Raw genomic sequence first — 21477 nt, 5'->3', positions numbered from 1 at the left:
CTCGGTTTGTCCTGTTTTTGTTGGACTTTGTTAGTCTTACGTGTCATTTCATTTGCTATTTTAGCAATGCCATAATGGAACTACGACACTACATTTTCTAATGCAAACGTGTGATGGGGAAGTTGCATAACTGTCTCATTAGAGTTAACGATGCAAATGAATATTTAACAGAAGGGCGGAAATTTAAATGAAGAGTTCAGCAATCAGACGGTGAATGTGTTTAATCATCTGTTTTTCCGAACAGATTGCTGACAGTGTATTGTGAGCACCCAGCAAATTTGAGAGATTAGAGGTGTAGAACCCGTGAAAAACGTGTCACAATGATTAGAATTTCATACAGAGATGTAATAATGTTACCTTGCTGGCTTGCTTTTCCTTTCTGTGCACAGAGCAAATAAATACATAAATTAGGGATTACGGCTGGCAAAATCTCCTGAGTGCAATTCAGCCTCCAAGCAGTTGCAGTTTGCAGTCACAGTTTGAAGACGTTCATTAGTGCAAAATGACCCAATAAGTCTTTTTAAAGGTGTTTCTATAAGTCGTGCAGTATATCTCAACCCCACATAAATCTTTGTAGTGTGCTCTTTGTGGTGGGCTTCTTAGCAAATGTGAAGTCTTTTCTTTCGTGATCCTAGTGATATAAAATGGGTGGCGTTACAACTAGTCCCAGTTCTGATTAACCTCACATGTTCCATCTTCATGAATAAAAGAGATGTCCCCATTTTTTTGAATGCCAAGAGTGTGAACCAGTTCTCAGTTCTCTACACTATATGAATTTAAGCAATGATATTCTAATATAAAAGTTTGATCAAGTCCTCTAAGGAATTGAGCTGTTACTATTTTTTCCTAATGGGGAGGAGCTTCACACCTAGCACTGCATATGCCACATAGCAGGGCATGGCGAGGTCAACTTGGGTTTCTGAAGTTCAGCGTGCTTACAAAGATGCAATGTGTGATGTTGTTAGGATTCTGCCTTTTACAATATTTCCATTCCCTTATTTTGTACAACACTGAGGTCGCAAAGAATTGTGTTACAGTTCCACGCATCATCATGCTCTATATTCACATCATAGGACGAGCATCGCGCATACTGTCGGACTACAATCGAGATATCGTACAGGCCTAAAAACCAGGCCTCTTAAAAGCTCAGACTTGAGTGCAGTTAACCACCTCCCTCTTATGAAAGAACGGTTTTATTATGATGCATGGGTGCTGGCAAATTGAGATTCCAACCACATTGCAAGAAAATAGGGATAAATATTGAATGCTGCAGACATGAGGGGAGAGAAAATGTAAGAGAAAAATAAATGAGTATGACAGATTTAACAAGGCTCTCTCAGGAGTGTCGCAAAACAAACAGCTGGTTGGGCTGCACATGGCATCCTAGATGGTATGCTGGTGTGAGTGTTTGCATTCCCTGGAACGTTAACTTCAGTTGGTGCAATAACTGCAGCATGTTCCATTGGTACACTGCTAGAGATATACTCTGACTGCAGGTCATATGGAGTTCACAACATTAGAACCCCCCACTCTTTTCTTACAGTTTTAGCAAAGGAGGAATTTGCTCAACATTTTTTAAAGAGCGCTGAAATCACATGCTATCTGAATAAGTTATATTGCTAATTGAAACAGACGATGTTCGCTTAAATGTTTGAAAATATAGTCCGGGTAGCTCTACCAAGCAAATATTGGATAGATGAACAAGTGACAAGTGATTTTTCAATATACAATGATAGCATGATGACCACAGTTCCCAAATGTTATGTTTTGATGAATAAATAAGCCTTCAAAATTGTGCACATTTAGTTCCTTTTCCCCGTATAAGCTTTTCTTCACGCCCAGTGGTGCAATAAAAAGTCTTCAGGCAAACACATAGGATAAAAAGGATATTTTCAGCTAAACCTCTGCTTATTTTGGAGTGTGCGCACATCCTTTTGTGCCTTTGTATTTGTGCATGCCGTGGGTGGGAGGTGATGTAACTGTTTTCTTGTGATTTTTTTTTCCAGGTTTCCTTGTTTACTTGTGTGGGCATTACTGCAGTGAATGTTGCCAAGACAATGAACCATTTGAGGTTTAGGAAAGGTTGAGTTTGCCATTACAAACTCAGCAGGTGACAAAAAAATGTACATATCAAGTCTTAATTTGGGTAAAATGTGTTCCTCGAGTGATACAAAAAAATATATATAAATATATTCACGGTTGTGCAGCATGCCAGTATTATAACTGCTGTCGATGCATGCTATTTGTCTTGAACTGGATCCCAAGACCCCTTTGCCGCATCCAGTGGATGCCATGTGAGGTACTTTGAGGTCTTGTTCTGTTTTTAAGTAGAAGTACCTGGACTAATCTTTCCACTCCAGTTCAGTTCAATACCCAGATTGTCCCTGAAAGCTACTCGTAACAGAAAGGCTTCATTATTGCAGGCCAGACGGGCTGCACTTACCTGGCACTGCGAAACACTCACCATTTTAATTATTTATCCACATACCTGAAAAGGTTTATATTGGAAAATATGTACTTTCAAAGTATTTAATTGTTTGGTTAAAAAAAAGAAAAGAAAAAGGTGGGTCAATTTTCTACAGTTTATGTTATTCAGGGTTAGAAGTTAATTGAAGCCTATCCCACTTGTCTGTGGGAACGAGCTGGAGTACACCCATGTTTGTTAGCCAATCCGAGAAATCCTGACAAACAATCTTTCACTCCAATGGGCGTTTGATGCAGTACAACTCATTAAACGGTTGAACTTGTTAAAAACCTGAATTGGATACAATTGAATAGTTCTTAAATTGTTAAGGTTATACTTGGAGAGGAAGCCCACTTAGTAAATAACTGGACTGTTGTTTGCAGTGATATTTTATATATTTATAGTTGTTTACTTATATTTAGGGTATTATTCATAGTTTTTACAGTACAAAAGCTTTAACGACCACAGCACACCCTCACATTCATTCACTACTGTATTTGAAAACGACAACAAACCAGACCTTGACTCCCACAAACAGTTGACATCTGAGTTATGGAGTGGAAATTTAGTGCAATCTTACATTAAAACCACCTAGCCGTAAAAAGAGTTTTACTGTATGTGCTGACCGAGTCGTCTCTTTCAAGCAATTCACAGCAGTCAAGAAACTCACTCGCAGTTACTGAGAGCCGTTCATTTTCATCACTCACCAAAGCAAGAACAGCTTGGCCAAATCGATTCAATCAAAACAGAAGAGTACATCAATGAATGAGGAGACAGTGGACGAGTGGCAATCAGGACAGGTTGTAACAAAAAGCAAGCATTTGCCTGACAACAGCAAACAGAGATTGAAATTGCACATATATACACAAAACATGCAAATAATCAAAAAGGCACTAGTCACAGACACAGTCTACTTTTAAATGTATTAGCAGTATCATAACATCAGTGGCTTCACGGCACAGGACCGTTGCATGTTGTTCTTTCGCATTATCACATTGTCACTTATTTTCTTTATATATATAAGTAACAACCATGCCATTTTTCAGGCCAATAAAAAGGAGTTTCAGGGAGCCGGATGGCATCTATATCTAACGTCGGATCTAGTCAGACTTAGTTTAATGGCCTGGAAAAATACACCACTTCAAATGAACGTACTGGAGCTATGATATATGGTACCCCAAATATATGTATATTAAAACCAAGTTGAGCCGGTGAGGGAAGCTGAAGTGCTAGGTAGAACTGACCTAAAATTAGACTAAATAAACAGGGATATCAACAAAGGAGTAGTATCCGATTTAACAAGAAAGCCCAATTGTTAGATTATTTATTTTGCGATCTTAGTTTATCACCATCTTTATGTCACCGCACTGAAAATGTGTCTTTACGTTCCATCATTCTTTAACAAACTCAGGCCAATGGATTTACCACAGTAATCTATCATTAAATCATCTCACCTTCCAGATTGAAAAAAAGACCTATCAATTTAATGTGATAATAAAGCACATGGAACCCTCATTTTTGATCATATAATCTGAAGTCATCCCTCTAAAATGAAATGGTACGAGTGGCAAATGAAGGCTTTATCGTTGAATGATGTTAAGTTAAAACGAGTACAAATGACTATATGACCGCCTTATGAAGATAACACACTCCATTAAGAACTCCTTCTCACACTGCATGCTTTTCTGCGGCCACATACATCACAAGGGTTGTTACTTATAATCTTTTGCAATCAAGTACACAGAGTGTACTTGTAGGAAAATTGGAAAAGAAATGAAGCAGTGCAAGATACTGTAGATGGAATATATTGATGTGCCTTAGATTTTTAGCAAGGGAAAACATGTCTCTGTTTAGATGTCGATTTGAAGTTGGTGGCAGAACTGGAAAATACAAACAATATTACCAGATACCGAATTAAAAATCGGAAAATTATTATCTAAAGCCATGTGCTACAGTGGGTGCAGGATTTCATTCCAACTGAACGGGACGACCCCTTTTGATCAATCAGAAGTCTTAAAAGTATAATCATTTGATTGTGCTTTTACCTTTGCATTGTTTTGTATTTCTCTGTATATCTGGCGATAAAGTGTCCTTGAGTGTCCTAAAATGCACTTTAAAAAAAAAATCAAATCTTGTTATTATTAAACTGTCTATGTTGGATCAGTCGAAAAAAAAAAAAACAGGACTGATAGTGGCACTTGAAAACCTGTACAGCGGGAATTGTAGCTGTGCGCCGCTTTTTGTAGAGGTGAACAGTACAGCAATTTGCGGTTTTTAAAACAATAAAATACATCATTAAATGAACATACAATGCTTGTGTGGACAACTGGTCTAATTTGCGGTTACCACGCTTCAAAAACATTCGTTCATTTAGAAGCAGAATACTCCCCTTTGACATGTGGAATCACCAGCAAATACAGTACATACAAACAGCTCTTTCTTACCATTCTGTGTTCAACTCGGTAGAATCCTGATCGAGCTCTCGAACCCCTTAAAGTCCAGGATTATAATGACCTAGTTTTGCTCACTGATCTAGACATTACACTCCCGATCCTCAGGAGAGTCGTTAAATAGTCTAGTCTATTCTACTCTAGTAATGGAAAGTCACTATAAAGGCCTCCTCGAACTAGTAGTAGCTGCGAGCAGTTTATCTCACAGAAATCCATTCGTTGTGGAGGAAAGGGCATTTCCAGCGACAAGGAGGATTTGTCGTCATTTTGGATGGAGCAGCGTGGGGTAAGTGAATTAGCCGCAGAGGGGCAGAATAAACAAAAGAAGCACTTTATAATCCGAATAATATGCCAGTTGGATTTTACTTCACTTATTTTGTCCTGACTTTTCAATTTATTCTCTCAAGAATTGCCACGATCCACATTTGACTCTTTGACTTCTTTTGAGATGAATTATTAATTGGGAATATGAACATTTTACTATATGTTTCTTTAAGCCAAATTTTTGCTAAACATATTTTTCGATCATCATCATCTGGGTTGTTACATAGTGCAAATGGAGCAAATAGTGCTATAAAACTATGATTTTTAAGCAAACAGGAAATCAATATCACTTCATAAAGCAACTAAAATAAAACTTCAAACAGACTACTTCTCCATATTCAAAAGAAATTAAAAATAGAATGAATGGGGGGTGGGTATGTGCTTGTTACTGTGGCCACCGGCAGAATCCTGTCATCGGCCCGAATCAAACAAGAGATCTGCATATCAAAACAAAACCTTTGATGACGCTCTGCAGCTGTGCCCATTCAAGCCCCATTCATGTGTGCCATTGTTTAATGAAAAGCGGTAGAGTGCTAACCTCCACCTTACTGTGTTTGGACCAGTTGAAAGCCACTTATTGTCAACGTCTTCTCTATATTTCTAAAATGAGAAAAACATGGAGAACCGAATGTGTGCTGCATGCCACTAATTTGCACAGGTCACGCCACTTTTTTTCTTTGAACCAAAAATGGCTGAATACGTTCATGTATTTATTCTTATTGGGGGCATATATGGACATAACTAAAGAGTATAAGTCAACGAGGGTGGACATACTGACTTTTGACAGTAGTCAGTTGGGATAGACTGACAAGTATAAGCGATGTTCAAATTGGTAGATGGAAGAACTGCAGAGTAAAATTTCTGGATCTTATAATAATAATAATAATTATTATCATCATTATTATTATCATCAGTATTACCATCATTAATATTATCATCATCCTTAGTATTATTATCATTGTTATTATTAATTATTTTTATTATTCCATACAATTGTATTTGCTTAAAATACACACTGAGGACATATCTGTCTTTATGGGGTGCTGTGCATTTCTAAGTGTACATTTTTTGTTTAGTTTAATTTATTTGAAAGGAAATAAAAAAGCTACAAATTTAAGAGCCTTTATTTTGAATTTGCCGTGATAGAGTTGCTCTCTCATTGGCTAGTAGCGGCCGTGAGCGCAAGTGCTGTGCTTTTCTATTCCTTTAATTTGAAATCTCTTTTATCTTTTGTCACCCATCTCTGTAATGTACACAAAGATACAGCTGAGTCACCCAACCCTGACAAATCCCTGTTCGCCAGACCGAAGAAGTTGCAGTGCGCCCATTTGTGATAGTGTGCGTGTCACAAGCAAAATCGTGTATGCCCAATCTGCCTTATATTTGTCAAATGACATGTTGATGCTCAAGCAACAGCAGCAGCTAGATTCATATATATGCAAATCATTTCTTCTCCCAGGCAAATGGCATCGTTTGGCTTAATAAAATCCTGAACAATCCTCCTTGCTTTGTATTCAAAAGAAGCAGTGATAGTTGAAGAAAGAAAAAAAAAAAGAAAATATGCTCCAAACCTTCAAAATCTAAGATATTGCAAGAACTAAACAACAATAATCCAAGACTTCAAATTGGTTTTGATTGAGTCTCAGACACAACGCATCATCAAACTAACTGTAAATAGTGTTTCCCTATTTTCTTTCCTCAAGTTTCCCTATTTCACATAGGGCGAAAGTGAAGGTCACGCTCGTCACACAATTGATACGCTTGAAGGTCATTTATAGGTTTTCACATTATTCTCGTTGTGCTCCTCATTGTTCTCCAATATTATCAAAATTCTATGAAATGTGTGATTTGGATAATTAAATACTTTGTGCAACTGTCTTTTACATTAAGGACATTTACACCACGTGTCGTCTAACACACAACTCAATGAGATCAGATACAAGAGCAGCATCTGAAATTCAGCCATTCCCAAACTAGTAATGTCAGCTCTGATAGGTTTAGTATTCATCAATCTGTGTATTATCGGGATTATCGCTTGCAGTGGTGTCCTCGACTATTCCCTCAATTTAGTAACAAACCATAAAATAAAGATGCAAAGAGCGATCTCAGCCAGTCATGCACTTTGGTCCTCTACCCACAGTCACATATTAAACATTCATCATCCATCAGTCCATCAATCATCTGTCAACAATCTTCCCATCACACCACTTGGCTAGAGAAGAAGCACAGGCATCAGCTTAACTGCCACCTGTTTCCCTCACTATCCCCTCCCTGCCTCACTGATATGGCCCACTCTTCCTGTTACATAAAGTGCTAGTCGCACTGTTGCAATGCAGCATCACATGTGGTTGTGCAACAGTATTAAAAATACTTCAGCGTCAGTTGAGGGGAAACTTGCTAGATCCTATCCCAACTGACTATGGGCATCAGGCAGGGGAGTCCCTGAATGGGTGACCAGCCATTCGCAGGTAGACGTACAACCATTCACACTCTCACTCATAGCTAAGGGTCATTTAGAGTGTTCAATCAGTCTAATATGCATGTTTTTGGGATGTGGGAGGAAACTGGAGTAGTATTTGGCGAACATGCAAACTTCACACAGTGAGGATGGTCCTGAGATTGAACCCTCAACTCCAGGACTGCGAGGCTGACGCAATAAACACCCACTAGGCCACCCTAAATTTTAAACCAGTACCCAAAATAAATACTAATAAGTAGGGGTATCCAAAAGTCAAAATTCAATTTACTTTAACAGCATCTCGTCCATGTAGTGTGCATAACTTCCAATTAATAGAAATGTACTTTTAAAAATTACAGGAATTTTGGACCCTGATCTAATTTATTCCCTGGGTATTCATTCACTAGCATATAAACAAAAAAATACCAAAAGAATAAAATGGCACTTGTGTCTTCTTTATTGGAATCATGACTGAGCCATGTCACCTGGAGTGATGAATGAACCACTTGATATGATTTATGCTGTACAATAGTTTTCAGGCATCTGTTGTGTTTATGTTGTGATGCACAAGGACTTTAATTGACCTTATCATTTATCTCCATCTATTGCCTCCCTCTTGTCTTCTGACCAATGTAAACACTGCTTCCTCTTGCTGTGTGGTACTGAAATAAAATGGCTCTGAACGCTACTGCCCCCATACATTGGCAGAGGTCTTATGTTTCCCTGACAGCTCTTTTAGTCACTGATGAAATCAGCATTGACATTCACTAATGCCAAAACTCGATACAAACTGCAAGTATTGTGCTGTTATTATGAAGAGCATGTGGCTGTGGCAGCAATTACATAAATCGCTGCGCATGAACATGTGTCACGCGGTGTGCTGCTCTGGTAATAGAGGTGTCACTATATGTGAATTAAAATTCTGAAAGCCTGTCACTTTTGCTGTGCATTCAACACAAATTCTTAGCAATAGCCACATCCTTTTACGGACCAAAGCGGTTATCGACCCCTATCGAACACTAATTCCATTCCACTCAAGCAAATTCTAGTCACTTGTTGCAACGACTGGTATTTTCTTAAGAGGTTATTTATTGGGATGTCAACATGCTGATGATTTCACTTCCAATCTGTTTATTTCAAGATATATCTTATGCCAATCCTATACCAATAGGATACGATATCCGCCACCCAAGAACTGATGGAAAAGGGTGTGTTGCTGTTTTAAAAGGTGACCATTCAGATAATTTTTCCACTGCTTTGTGCATATTATTGGTAAAAATGAGTGGGACTTGATTCTGGTTTCTCATGTCTGCAATTTGTGATTTGATTGCTATTGTTTTTGAACGGGAAAGCTCTGCAAATGAAAATATCTGTCAAGGGTTTGACGTCTCACTGCATCTTATAATGCAAGTACCTGCCCAATCTTTGCTTCCCACAAACCCTCATTAAAGCAAGATCACAAGGCAGCTAAATGCTGCTTTCCTGATGTGCAAAGCTAAAGTCACTTAAAGTCATACTAGATTAAAAATGGCTTGGACTTATTTTGGGACAAATTCCTCAGCTTTTCTCAACCAGGATCTGACTGGGTTTGGTTCGTTTTGTGAAAACTGATACACACTGTCCTGGTTGTCTGAAATTGAAATAAATAAATAAAAATAAAACGTACATAGTTTAGTTTGATCCCACAATATATCGTGTAAACTTTTTAGCCTCATTAGTGAAGGCCAAAAAAAAGAAGAAGAAAAAAACTACTGTTTTGAGACCCTAATATGTTGGCTTGCTCTTAAGTAACAGCTCCTCTGTACTAGTTTTATGGTTGACCTTGTCAAAGGCAGACCTTACACAATTCTGCTTAGCGCTGCTTTGCATATTCCAACATAACAGTTAATCCACACTCAGTATTTAGAATGATATGAAAAAGATTTTAATGTTTGTTTCGGTTATTTAGCACTTGTGTCATATTGATGCTTACTGGGGGAAAAGAAAAGTGTATATATGGCCCAAAGTCAGCTGGGATAGACTCCAGCACCCCTCACAACCCTAGTAAGGATAAAGCGGTTCAGATAATGAGATGAGATATATATATATTCGAGCATTTAAGTCCAGCCCTATGGAGCAGCACAGCTCTGCCATCAGTCCAATCATTCCACTGAGAGACATTGTTTCCTTAATGAAGTGTAGAGTATTACCACTGTGAGCGAGTAAGTGCGCGTGTCACCAAAATTTAGCGCCTAGTGGCATTGTGAATCCTTGCGGTGGTAAAACAATAAGATGATTGCTGTAAATTACACCAGTTTCGCTTGCTCTCACAAGTCTTCCTTTGCCCACGGTGCAACACCTCTACTCGTCTGCAACATCATTTTTTCATCTGACATTTCTTATTGCTGTTGTATTTTTTCCACCCTAAATGTCAAAACATCAACACAGCACATTGCCTTGATTAGTCAGGCGTTTTTCCTTGTTTACCGCCTGGCATTCCTTTTTTGCAAGCCAAACGCCAGTCACGACACAAACTTTGTCTTCCATTTTCATACATACAGAAGTTGACACATCTCAGTCCATATCAGCACCCACAGGCAGTTTGAGTCAGTTTTTCTGCCAAACATTTAAAGTTCATTTCCTCAGTTACAACTCCAATCACTAAGGTATGGTGAGGTTTTTATTTCTACAAGGTTTGTGGTTGACAGCACTATGGTGTATAATAAGTGAATGACTTTAAAAGTGTTTTTTTTCTCCAGAATTTGAAACCAGTTATGTGTTTTATTGTATTTAATTATCTAAATCATTTGTCATTTTTGAATCCACACACCCAAAGAATGAATAGTTTATCACTTTTAATCGGCTTGACTACTCGCACTTCCCTGCTTTACTATGTGTGACAACAGGAGAATGATTACAATGACAATTGCTGAATTTAGAAACAGGCATTGCTTCAAGACAATAGTATAGCAAAATATATTTTTGAAGGTCATCTCTACCAAGAGCAGACTTCTCAACAAGATGGTGAATTACACATGTTAATTGTTGGCTACTTGGTGCCAGTTGGCCACGCTTACTGAAGTAAGTTCAAGTTTATTTTTTGTTTTTACTGTGATGACATTGGTGGATTTGGCGGTAGTATTTGTAGTTTTTTGTTGCTGTTGTGTTTGTGCGAGTTATGCACTACCGCTAAAGTTGTATTGATAGCTCAGGAAAAAAGGTGGTAAAGGCCAAACAAGACAGAGTGTAACAAATGTGTCAGTTGAAACCAAGGAAGTGTATTACAAACAACAATTCTAGAACCACAACATGCCTGACTAGTTTTAAAAAATCTAGCGTACTGACTGGTCTATCACAGTTCATACATTTATTCTGTTAAACACATGAAATTAAGTGGGTGCAGTAAAACGACAACAAGACGACAAGTATTGACCAGAGATTACTTATTACTGGTGTTACAGAACACAGCAGTCTTTTGACAAGTGGGTGGAGAGTGGGTGTGTAAAAAGGACTTGACCGGTATTCAATTGATTTACTCATTCATCACATTATAAATGCTAGCTCTAGGCATGAGTCTAAATTATGCAATAAGTTCCTATTTAGATCATGACAGTTCTTGGTGTAATGAAGCTATGATACAATTTGCCGCATCTGCTATTGGCATCATATCATTGTGGTGATCTTGAGCCAATGGCAGAAAAGAGAAAAATCCTCTGATTATTGAATGTGCATAGCGTAAAAGATTATTTTTTTACAACAAAACAAAATCTCATTTAAGTGGGAGATGGGGAAGGAATGATAATGGTGGTGTAAATGGTTATATAATCTAAAATAACCACCAAGGACAAACTGTTGTGTCCTCGTATGTGCTCTCAGGCACATATAAAGAAGTTATGAAATTGGAAATGACACTTGGAACATGCAATATACGGGTGGTAGTTGGTGAAAGACGGATAACAACGATAATATAATTGGAGGGAAATGACTAAAAATAGATTGTGCCAGAAAACCGCATTAGAAGCATTGATAGAACGGTAACATATTATGTATGTTATTGGGGTGGAGGGGTTTGTGTGTCTCAATGATAGTCATGGTTATTATGTCTCTGGCTTTTTTTGGCAGTATCACAGTTGGCAAAAAGGTCTTAGCTGGGGGACCAGACTAAGAACGGCTCAGAAGACCTACTATGATGAGAAATAGATTTGAACTGTGTTTTGTCCAATTTGTTGGGTTAGGATTTTCTGTCTAAAATAAGGTGTTGCATTTCTTGTATTCATGAACATTGTTTTAAGGACCGATGAACGCCAAAAGCCACAGAATGGTTTCCGCCAAATCAGGAGGAAAACATGGTGGTTGTTGTGGCGGCATGCTGAAGACTGACAAGTATGGAGCGAAACACTAATGGTTGACGTCAGCAAGTCCAATGTTCTTTCTTTACGTCAAATAAAAAAAAAACTAACGAAGAAAAGCAGCAAAGCAAATACAGAAACTAGTTTAGCAAGCGGCGCACACAACCTCATAATGTAGGGTGCGAAACTCTGTCATAAATCATGGACATCCTGTACATGCATAAAATTAGAACCCATCAATTACAAGGAGATTGGAAGTCAGTGGGTGAAGATGGATTTGGTTAATGTGGGTGGAGGAAAGGATGAGCGGGATGATGGCGCAGCGGCCAGGGAATATCGATGAAAGCAATCGCCGTGGGAGCTTGATAGCTTGGTAGATATATATAAGAATAGAGCATGGATTAATACTCTAAAAAAGGTCACTGCATTGAGCGCTATACTATACAAAAATACAGTATTGCAAGAAAACTTCATTGAAATAGTTGTAGAATATTTTAAAATGGAATTAATGGACAATAAGCTGATCATTGAAGGAGTTTTGTTTAAGTTTCTCCTAAAAGAAGAAAGAAAAATGGCAATATCTTAACCCTTCCACAGCCTTTTAAACACAGTTATAATAAAACAATGTTTTAAATTCATTGCAAAAGAAAGAGACAGTGCATGTAAAATTTAATAAATACTAATATACTGCGAGGAGTGAGCTGTGGATGACAGCAACTCATGTTTGAATGCAATGCATGTCTTTCGATTTTATGGTTTTCCATAGGTTGCAAAAACTCAGCCAAAATGGCTCTCTTCCCACATACCAGGGCATCACAATAAGTAGACAGTAAAATAGAAAAAAAAATGGCTTTCTGCTGAATGGAAAGTAAAAGATTGCATGATTGACCATGATCCACAAGTATAACGAAATGTTAAAGTTCTTGAAAGTTTTTCCCAAAAAGATATGCAGATGACAGCATTATTTTTAAATGTGCATTACGTCTGTATATGCTCTCACCATGTGTGTGCTACGGTGAAGCGCCGCTGCTTGTGGGTGTTGTTGTTGAGGAGCATGCGACGGAGGAGCCGCGGCGAGTTGCGCGGCGAGAGACGGGGAGAGATCGAGGAAGGCGAGCGCCGGTGTCCTCGAGGTCTCTCCGGGTGCAGCAGGTTCTCACGCAAGATCTTCACCAAGTCCTCATTGAGGCCGGAATGTTTGGGCATAGGGGGCACGGCCAGGGTGTCCTGATGCGTCGGCCCCATGGCTGCCTGTTGGGCCATGCCTTGCCCGGGGCTTAGCCACTGGCCCCACCACTAGCACCAGGAATACGCCTGAGATCGAACGATAAAATCTCCTCGATTGTAGCAGTACCGATTGCGAAAAATCTCCAAAAAGATGCCCTCTACCCCAAATTCCTCTGGATGTTTAAGGGAAAAAAATGTTCCCAGGTAAACCAAAAAAAAACCCAAACAAAAATGATAAATCCTTTTTTTCCTCCACCTGTCTCCTTGACAAGAGATGATCACAGAGGAGGGCTGCTGCCTTTGTCTGCAACACTGAGAAGATGAAGGGATGTTGCAAGACAGGAGAGAAGGCGGGAGGCAAAAAGAAAAAAAAGGAGGGGTGGGGGGGAAACAACGATTCCAGTCTTTCAGAAAGCCACAGTCCAGAAAATCCAAACCTGGCAAGAGTTGGACTAAATGAAGGTGTGTGTTCCCCCCAAAATACTGCTTCATGAAAACTAACCGGAGAAAATTATCACCACCTCAGCATGACTAAATCTAGTTAGGCTTGCTAGAGTTCTGCACCATCCAATCGAGCAATTCATCCATCCACATCCTCCTCCCATTTTTCCTCCCGACACACACACACACTGACACTCACACACACAGAAAATGACTGCTGACTGCAGCCGGTTTACAAGCCACTGATCTTTCGCAGCAAGCATGTGCATGTGTGTATCTAGCGAAGGAGGAAAAGAGGGAGGAATGAAGCACGTTTGAGTGATACTGATAAGGTGTTTTGATAGCAGCATGCTTCTGTGGCGCAAGGGATTTGATGTCAGGTTCAGCGTCCAGATGGGGTGAAGGACAGTCTAGAATGCCAAGAGTATTCCTAAATATTTACATGTTTGAGGGGACATGATGTACAAATGACTTCATATCTGACAATGTTTGTGAGAGCAGTGTATACTGACCTACTAATAAAGTTTTCAGTACACCACCAAGGAGGAAGAATAACCATATTCTTGTGATAAATACATATATATTAGGAAATATATATTTTATAGTATTCAGAGGTATTTATTTTACATGCAATCATATTCTGGGCTCTGCTCCTGCAAGTAGTAGCAAGGAGAGAGCCAAGCATCGACTCCCCAGTGAGAGGACAAGTGAAATCAGCTGATAGTTACACTTGCACCCGCCAACAATATCATACTCCCTCAGATATTCCAATTATTTTCACTGCTTCCTGGGTGAGATCAGAATGAGCGTTAACTGTTAACTCGTTTGGAATCGTGAGCAGATTATGATGACAATACTTTCAAACACTTGATCAGCCTAAAAGAAATCTCTTTTCCAAAACATCACATTGGCTTCTTTACGGATGATAACAACATTTTCGTTTGTCAATTTTTTGGCCTTTGTCACTCCTTCACAGAACACACAGACAGGAAGCAATTGAATTCTGCGTAAAAGCGTTGAAATGAATTGAACAGCTGCAATGTGGCAGCTAAGTCAGTGGGATCTGTCGCGTTACATCACGGGAACACTGATTGGGCGAACCACAAACTGTGGGACATTTGTCTACTGCAGCTTGCGTTCCGTCGGCAATGCCAGCTATCGTCATTTTTTTTCTTCTTCTATCCGCACTGTGCTCTTTCTTTCTTTGGCGCCTTCACTTCTGCTTTTCTTCCTCTGACCTTTTTCTTAGCAAGATTTTCCTCACGCCGCACGACAATTCTGTGCATCCCAACCCCCCTCTCTTCTGGTTACCAGGGGCAACAACAAAGATGGAGAGGAAAAAGTCATTAAAAACTACAGGCTGGAGCAAACAATTGTAATGAAGAAAAAAAAGGTAGGAACCGGGTAGATGTATGAATAGAAAAATAATGGGATGAGGGATGTACATTTCCCTTCCACACGGCATTGAAACACATCGGCATTTGTTAAAAAGAATGCATGGAGCAAGAAGACCATTTGTCTCGCCTTTTCGACAACACTTGACAAGGGAAATGCCATCTGAGAGAAATGTGTGACCAAGTGAGAAAGTGAAGTGAGGCTGTTTACGCCTATTTTCCCCCACATGCGACTGACACTAGCCGTTTGTAAAAAAGAATACATTCACAAACACAATCACATGCTGAGCTGCAAAAACAATTGCCTGAGAAGTGAAATGTCATCCCACCACTGTGTCTGCAAAAAAAAACAGGGAGGAGGTGCCACTCTGCCCCAAGAAATGAAGCAGGGAGGTCAGGCAACCACAGAAACAAAAAGGAGTCCCAAGGACAATTGGATTCATTTTTTATTGTTCCACAATATGCATTTTTGTTCATTTTAATGCAGAGGGAGAGATTCCTGTACTCATTTCAGCCAAAATGTGGCAAGAGAGCCAGTTTACAAGCATCCCAAAGCTTGTGAAACCTGAAAAACATGGCCTGACCGATATACATATTTTAATGCATCAATGGTTGTTAGAGTCTTTGGACCCTGTGATTGGCTGGCAACCAATTCAGCAACCTGCTTGCATTAAATAATTAAATACTGTAATATCAAATAACAATATTTGGTTAATGAATATTTTATGGGGAAATGATGATTCTGTAGTAACATTTTTAATATATTTGAAATCTTTATCTGATATATCATTGGAATGACCATTCAAGTTATTGTTTTTCTTTTCCCCCTAAAAAAAACCTACTGTAATACTGTGATAGTGAAAAACTATATAGGAATGATTGGTCTTGAGCTTTGAACTATATAACAAAGAAACCTAGCTCTAAAGGCTATACATTTACCATCATTTATCCACACTGCAAAGGATGGATAAAAAGATGTGACTCATACCCGGATGCATAATATTTAACTCATGCTCAGCCTTTTCTATTTTTTCCTTTAGAAATAAAAGGTCTGTTAAAAGACAACATAAAATGTGCATTGATGAGAACCAAATCCTTCTTTTCTTTTACCAGTGTCATGTAAGGACTGTAATAGAAACTATGAAGTGCTATCCACAAGGGCTTTGGAAAAGGTGCACCGTGGCCTCAAACCTTCTATAATTTGGCCTTCAAAGTTCAATTTATTCATGCAAACAGCAGTATTCATATAGACCAGTTAAAACTACTATACAGAAAATGTTTATCTGTACAAAAGCCCCATTTTTAAATCAATGAGAACTATAATGATGCGATTACACCTGACATGGAGGATATGCTTTTATTCCCATTTAGTACAAATGATTCTAGAACGATGGTTCGATCCCTGGTGGGTTCCGGTGTGGGGTTTGCATGTTCCCCCTGTGCCGTCATGCTCTTTATCTGGGTACTCCAGTTTCCTTCCACACATCAAAACCATGTATGGGAGTTTGGTTGAACACTATAAATTGCCCCGAAGTACGATAGTCAAATGGTTGGAAAATTAATGAATGAATGCCCCAACACTGTTCAAATTCAAATCTGAAGCCAATACTAAATAATCTGTATGTACAAGATGTTTGATGTCATATCATTTATTCCCACTTGGAGTCGCCATTCCCTAATCCATGACTTAAAAATGAATCCGTTATGGGATAAACTGCATGACAAACAAAAACTAAATGAATTGTGTATAAATAATAATAATAATTATCCATACAAGCAATTGCACTTTTACTCAGTCAAATGACAAAACCACCAACCAATTAGGGTTGATGCCATTAAGTGAGGAATAAGATCAAATTTAGCATGCAATTTCCTGAATATTCATTGAGAATTATTGGTCAGTTTAGTTTTCCAGAAAAGTTGAAAGGTTATATTTTACCCCCCCCCCCCCCCCCCAAAAAAAAATGCTAAATTACATATTGTCTTCAGATGAGGAACATGCATGTTTCAGACCCCCACCCCAAAGTGTGATATCTACAGGACCTTTCAGCAAAATCCTAAACTTTAGGGAGTATTTTGCTGAAAGGTCCTGTAGGTTTAGGGCCTAAACCAACAATACAAAACCTTTTCTCTAAAACATGCCAGCCTAAAACAAAGCAATATGTATTTTTCTAAATTAACCCGCAGTAACTCCAGTTGACCAATAGATGACAGCATCAGTGCAGAAATGTTCTTTAGTTGGCCTGCAGTAACATTCAGACTATTGTCTAAAATGAAGGCCGGCAAATCATATTTATCCATGCAATATCTGTTTATATCTCTCTAACCTACATTAACTAGCATTATCACAAAAATGGCATAGCAATACATTTTTCTAAACTGTGAATAATGATGTCACTTGGGTTAAAGACATTCCATAGTTTGCATATCCACGACCCACAAATGACGATAATGACTGGATAGAACTACCATTATGACATCAATCAATACTTTATTTTACAGATTTGGACACATTCCCATAGATTTTTATGAGCTCCACAAATTATTGTTTGGTGACCTTGAGTCCCTTGAAAGGATTAATGTAAATGAAAACTATTATGATCGTAAGTGTTAAGTATCTAGTGACTGACCTTTGCAAACGACACATTGGATGTTTTAAAAGCCAAAAAGAAAATGCAGTCACGACATAATACTCTTATTCATCTTAATGATAACCTGGAATGTTTTATGTCAGAAGCTAAATATAATTCTGCCTACTTTGGGGTTTTAGGTCTTTTTTTTGCTAGGTTCAAAGACACAGGTCAAGGAAAAAACCTGTGGGAAGCCTGCAGATTTTCAGTTTCCAACTATTCCCAATGGGACAATAGCAATTGAGTTTCCTTGTAACAAGACGATTGTATTGTTTTCCCTCAATATGAGATTTTGTGATATTATATCATCAAAGTACATACAATTCAGGTTATGTGACTTTTTTTCACAAAATCTAGGGAGTTGGGTGCATTTTACAGTGATGCCATATTCCAAATCCTCTTGAATTTTTTTGTTTAAAAGTGGGCACGTGGCCCATTGGCAGATCTTTGTGTGCATCTGTTTTTCTACATTTACCCCAGGCATGGTTGCAATGAGTGCTTGAGTTTTGGCATTGGCAGAAGAAGGTAAAGGGCCAGGTGGGAGGAAGAAGAAGAAGTGGAAGAAGAAGAAAAGGAAGAAGAGAAGGAGAAGGAAAATAGTGAAGGTAAATGAGCAAGAGCAGCATGCCAAGTTGCTGAGAGCAGCTGGTAACAAACCCTGGGTGAAAGTAAATAGATGAATACGAATGAGAAGATATATGAGGAATATAAACAGTAAATACAAATGTGTAGGATAAAAGAAAGGCATGAAGTTGAGGGCAGTGTCCCAAATAGCCAGTAGGCACTATCATCATGGTCCTAGAAAGAAGCAATCTTGCTCAGGAGGGGATTAGAGGGGGGGTGTTGGGCCTACCCTTTCCTCATTTCAAACCTAATTGTTGGAAAACCCATTAAAAAAATAGCATCTTTGCTACAACCCTTGAGGGTGATTTTGCAAACATTGCAAAAACTCCATGCAAAAACCTTTTTTTTAAACACATGACAAGGAAGGAAATGAACAAATTTGTGCTAGCTACTCCAACATTGCAAAGAACCGCCTTGCACCTCCAAATCGACCAGCGTTAATTTAATCGGACAGAAAGTGAACTGGAGATACGTCTCCGAAATCACAGCCAATTTGCCTATGATCTGGTCTCATTATCATCCTATTGAATAAAAAAAAGAGGGCTTCCGCGAGGCTCCGTGCTCTGAGCCGTTGGAGCAAAATACAAGAAAACTTACAGACAACTCTGGGGACTTCAATGCTCAAGACGTTGTTGCCTTCAACATGCATGTTTATTTCTCTGACCACATGTGCAGGCAAATGCTTAGCCATTGATTAACATTACAAATTATTTATACAGAAAATGAGTCAATTTTTCATATAGGGCAAAATCTGTTTATATATATGTTATTTTATTTCATTATCCTAAAAATTCGCCATTACTTCTATCCAAATAGCCAAAAATAATAATAAAACACTTTCTTTATTTTACCAAAAGTAACCAATAATGACTGCTTGTTTTGATATATTGCAATTTTGGGCTAATGTAATGTATAGGTTTCAATCATTCCAATTATAATGCCTAGGTATGGAAGCTATTGGTGCCCCAAATCTGAAAAGAATCTATATTGTGAAAACCCACAAAAAGGCTATATATTGTTCCTGTTTGAAGACAGCACTTCATTACCAAGCGACTGAATTACATGTTTATAGCTGATGGAGCATACGCAGTGGACCCACAAACAGCCCCAAGCGCTACTTAATCCATGACTACACAAAACATGTACGTGCCACTTGACTGCACCAGTAAATATGAAGCAACTCTGCTTGCCTTTTGCCTTCAATCTAACCACACCCATCCCCTGTGCCGACTGTCAATCATACTTCTGCCACTTTCTACAGCGTGGATGCTATTTTATTTAGCGTGTTTTCTGTCGACACAACAGCGCTTGTTTGAACCATTCGAGCCATAATACAATTTTGAAGCAGAAAACAGTGAGTTCCTCAGCCCAGGAGTTGTATTTCATGCTCCTATAAAAAAATATTGATCTATTATAGAATAGCAGTCTCGTTAAACCACACGTACATTTATTGGAAATACTGTAAATGTAGTGAGTTTACTTTTTATTCATTCATTCCCATATGAAAACGTCAACTTACTTCAAATGCAATGAAAGTAAAAAAATAATATTAGCAAGATACTCACACACACACACAAGCTTACTGTTTAAAACACTAAAAGCAATGCATTTTTTGGCATCAATTAAAAATAGGTTCAACACAGCATCTATTCATTCATTGAATAGAATACAATGAGTTTAATTTAGAATATGTCTCATTTTACATGAAAAACATTCATCATCCATGCCACTTATTCTCACAAGGGTTACAGGGGTGCTAGACCCTATCCCACCCAACCATGTGCAGCAGACGGAAAGCATCCTGAATTAGTTGCCAGCAAATCCAAGGGCACAGAGAAATAGACTCACACTCACAATCACAGCGCCACCGAGTGGCAATCAAATCCAGACCACCCACACAGAAGTCAGGTGGAAGAACCACTGCACCATCAGGTGGCATGAAGAACCCAATTATTCCATTAACTTTAAGCTCTGTGAAAAATCTCCAATGATGACTTACACTTCTCAGTACTTTACTTTGAAGGTTGATTTTCAGTAACAATTAATCAGACTTATTAAGCGCCACTTCAAGACAGTTTGTTCTCCTTCGTTACCCACCTCAAATTCTTACTCACATCTAGTTCATCTGCAATGACAAATGCGCCTTGGAATATTAAACATCCTAGACGAATCCTTCAGGTTGTGCACATGTAGTCTATCAATCATCATAATGCACGACGATGACAAATCACGCAAGTCTGTAGCGTACCTCCTGAGACATTAATCCAACCAACACCAAATGATAAACCCTCTAGGTTATTTTATTTTTCAGTTGCTTTTCAGGGATCTATTTTGAGACCTTTTGGTGCCGTGTCTAAAATCAATGGCAGCACACTGCATGGGCAGCTCCCCAAGCCTAGAACGAAGGACATTGCACACTGTCGATGTAGGGAAGACCGGGGAGGACACTCCTCCTTGGTGGCCAAATGGGACGTGCCACTATTCTCTTTACTATTCCCTGGGGATTCAACCTCTGTACACTTGAAACCTTAAAACATATCATATGAGAACAGATGGGATTTTCTCATCCTTTCTTTTTGGTCGCTCTAGATAATGAAAAGTCTTACATAAAAAAATGTTTCTCACTGTTGATAGCTGCTACTATTTTTTAACTGACATTACATATGCCAATCCCAAGTGAACATTAAGGATGGCAGCGCTGTATATTGTGTGCTTTTGCTCAAACGAACATCTTTTAGTTTGGGATGGTCAAGCGGGGAATTATATAAACTCAGAAAAATGCCATTTGGGCTTTTTTCTTCAGTTGTGCCAGGCAAGCAAACGAGTGCGTGATTCTGCTCAAGAATAGGACATCAAGCACAGGACCCAGGAGACATTTTAACACAGTTTAAAGAGAGGGACAGCATGTGGCAGGAACCCCGGTGATTTGATCATGCTGGGCAAAAAAACATGCCCGAATGGGATCAGGACAAAAGAGGTTATGACTTTAGTGTGTTTATGTTTATTTATAGGAAACATTGGCTTGGATGAAGGAATATATAATCCTACAGTGCACATCATATGGTTATCACTGCATATTTTCTTCAGAAAAAGAGACTTCACTGCTATCTTGGGCGTTAACCCTTCATTCATTCATT

General features: G+C 38.7%; 1 protein-coding gene across 8 annotated transcripts in view; it reads right to left on the bottom strand.

Annotated features, from left to right (window-relative positions):
* LOC144195985 (3',5'-cyclic-AMP phosphodiesterase 4D-like) overlaps nucleotides 1-21477 on the bottom strand; it is a 118865-nt gene that overhangs the window by 50899 nt on the left and 46489 nt on the right. Inside the window, exon 1 of one of the 8 annotated variants that reach the window (XM_077715939.1) lies at nucleotides 13025-13436. The exons of the other annotated variants lie outside the window; for them this stretch is intronic. Within the exon in view, the coding sequence (XP_077572065.1) occupies nucleotides 13025-13287 (263 nt within the window). The 5' untranslated portion in view covers nucleotides 13288-13436. Of the gene's footprint in view, nucleotides 1-13024; nucleotides 13437-21477 lie in introns of those variants that run through there. 8 annotated transcript variants of the gene reach the window in all.

This window comes from Stigmatopora nigra, chromosome 4 (genome assembly GCF_051989575.1).
Source record: "Stigmatopora nigra isolate UIUO_SnigA chromosome 4, RoL_Snig_1.1, whole genome shotgun sequence".
Taxonomy (NCBI): domain Eukaryota; kingdom Metazoa; phylum Chordata; class Actinopteri; order Syngnathiformes; family Syngnathidae; genus Stigmatopora; species Stigmatopora nigra.
Note: the sequence above shows the minus strand (reverse complement) of the source record. Positions and strands in the feature narration are given on the sequence as shown.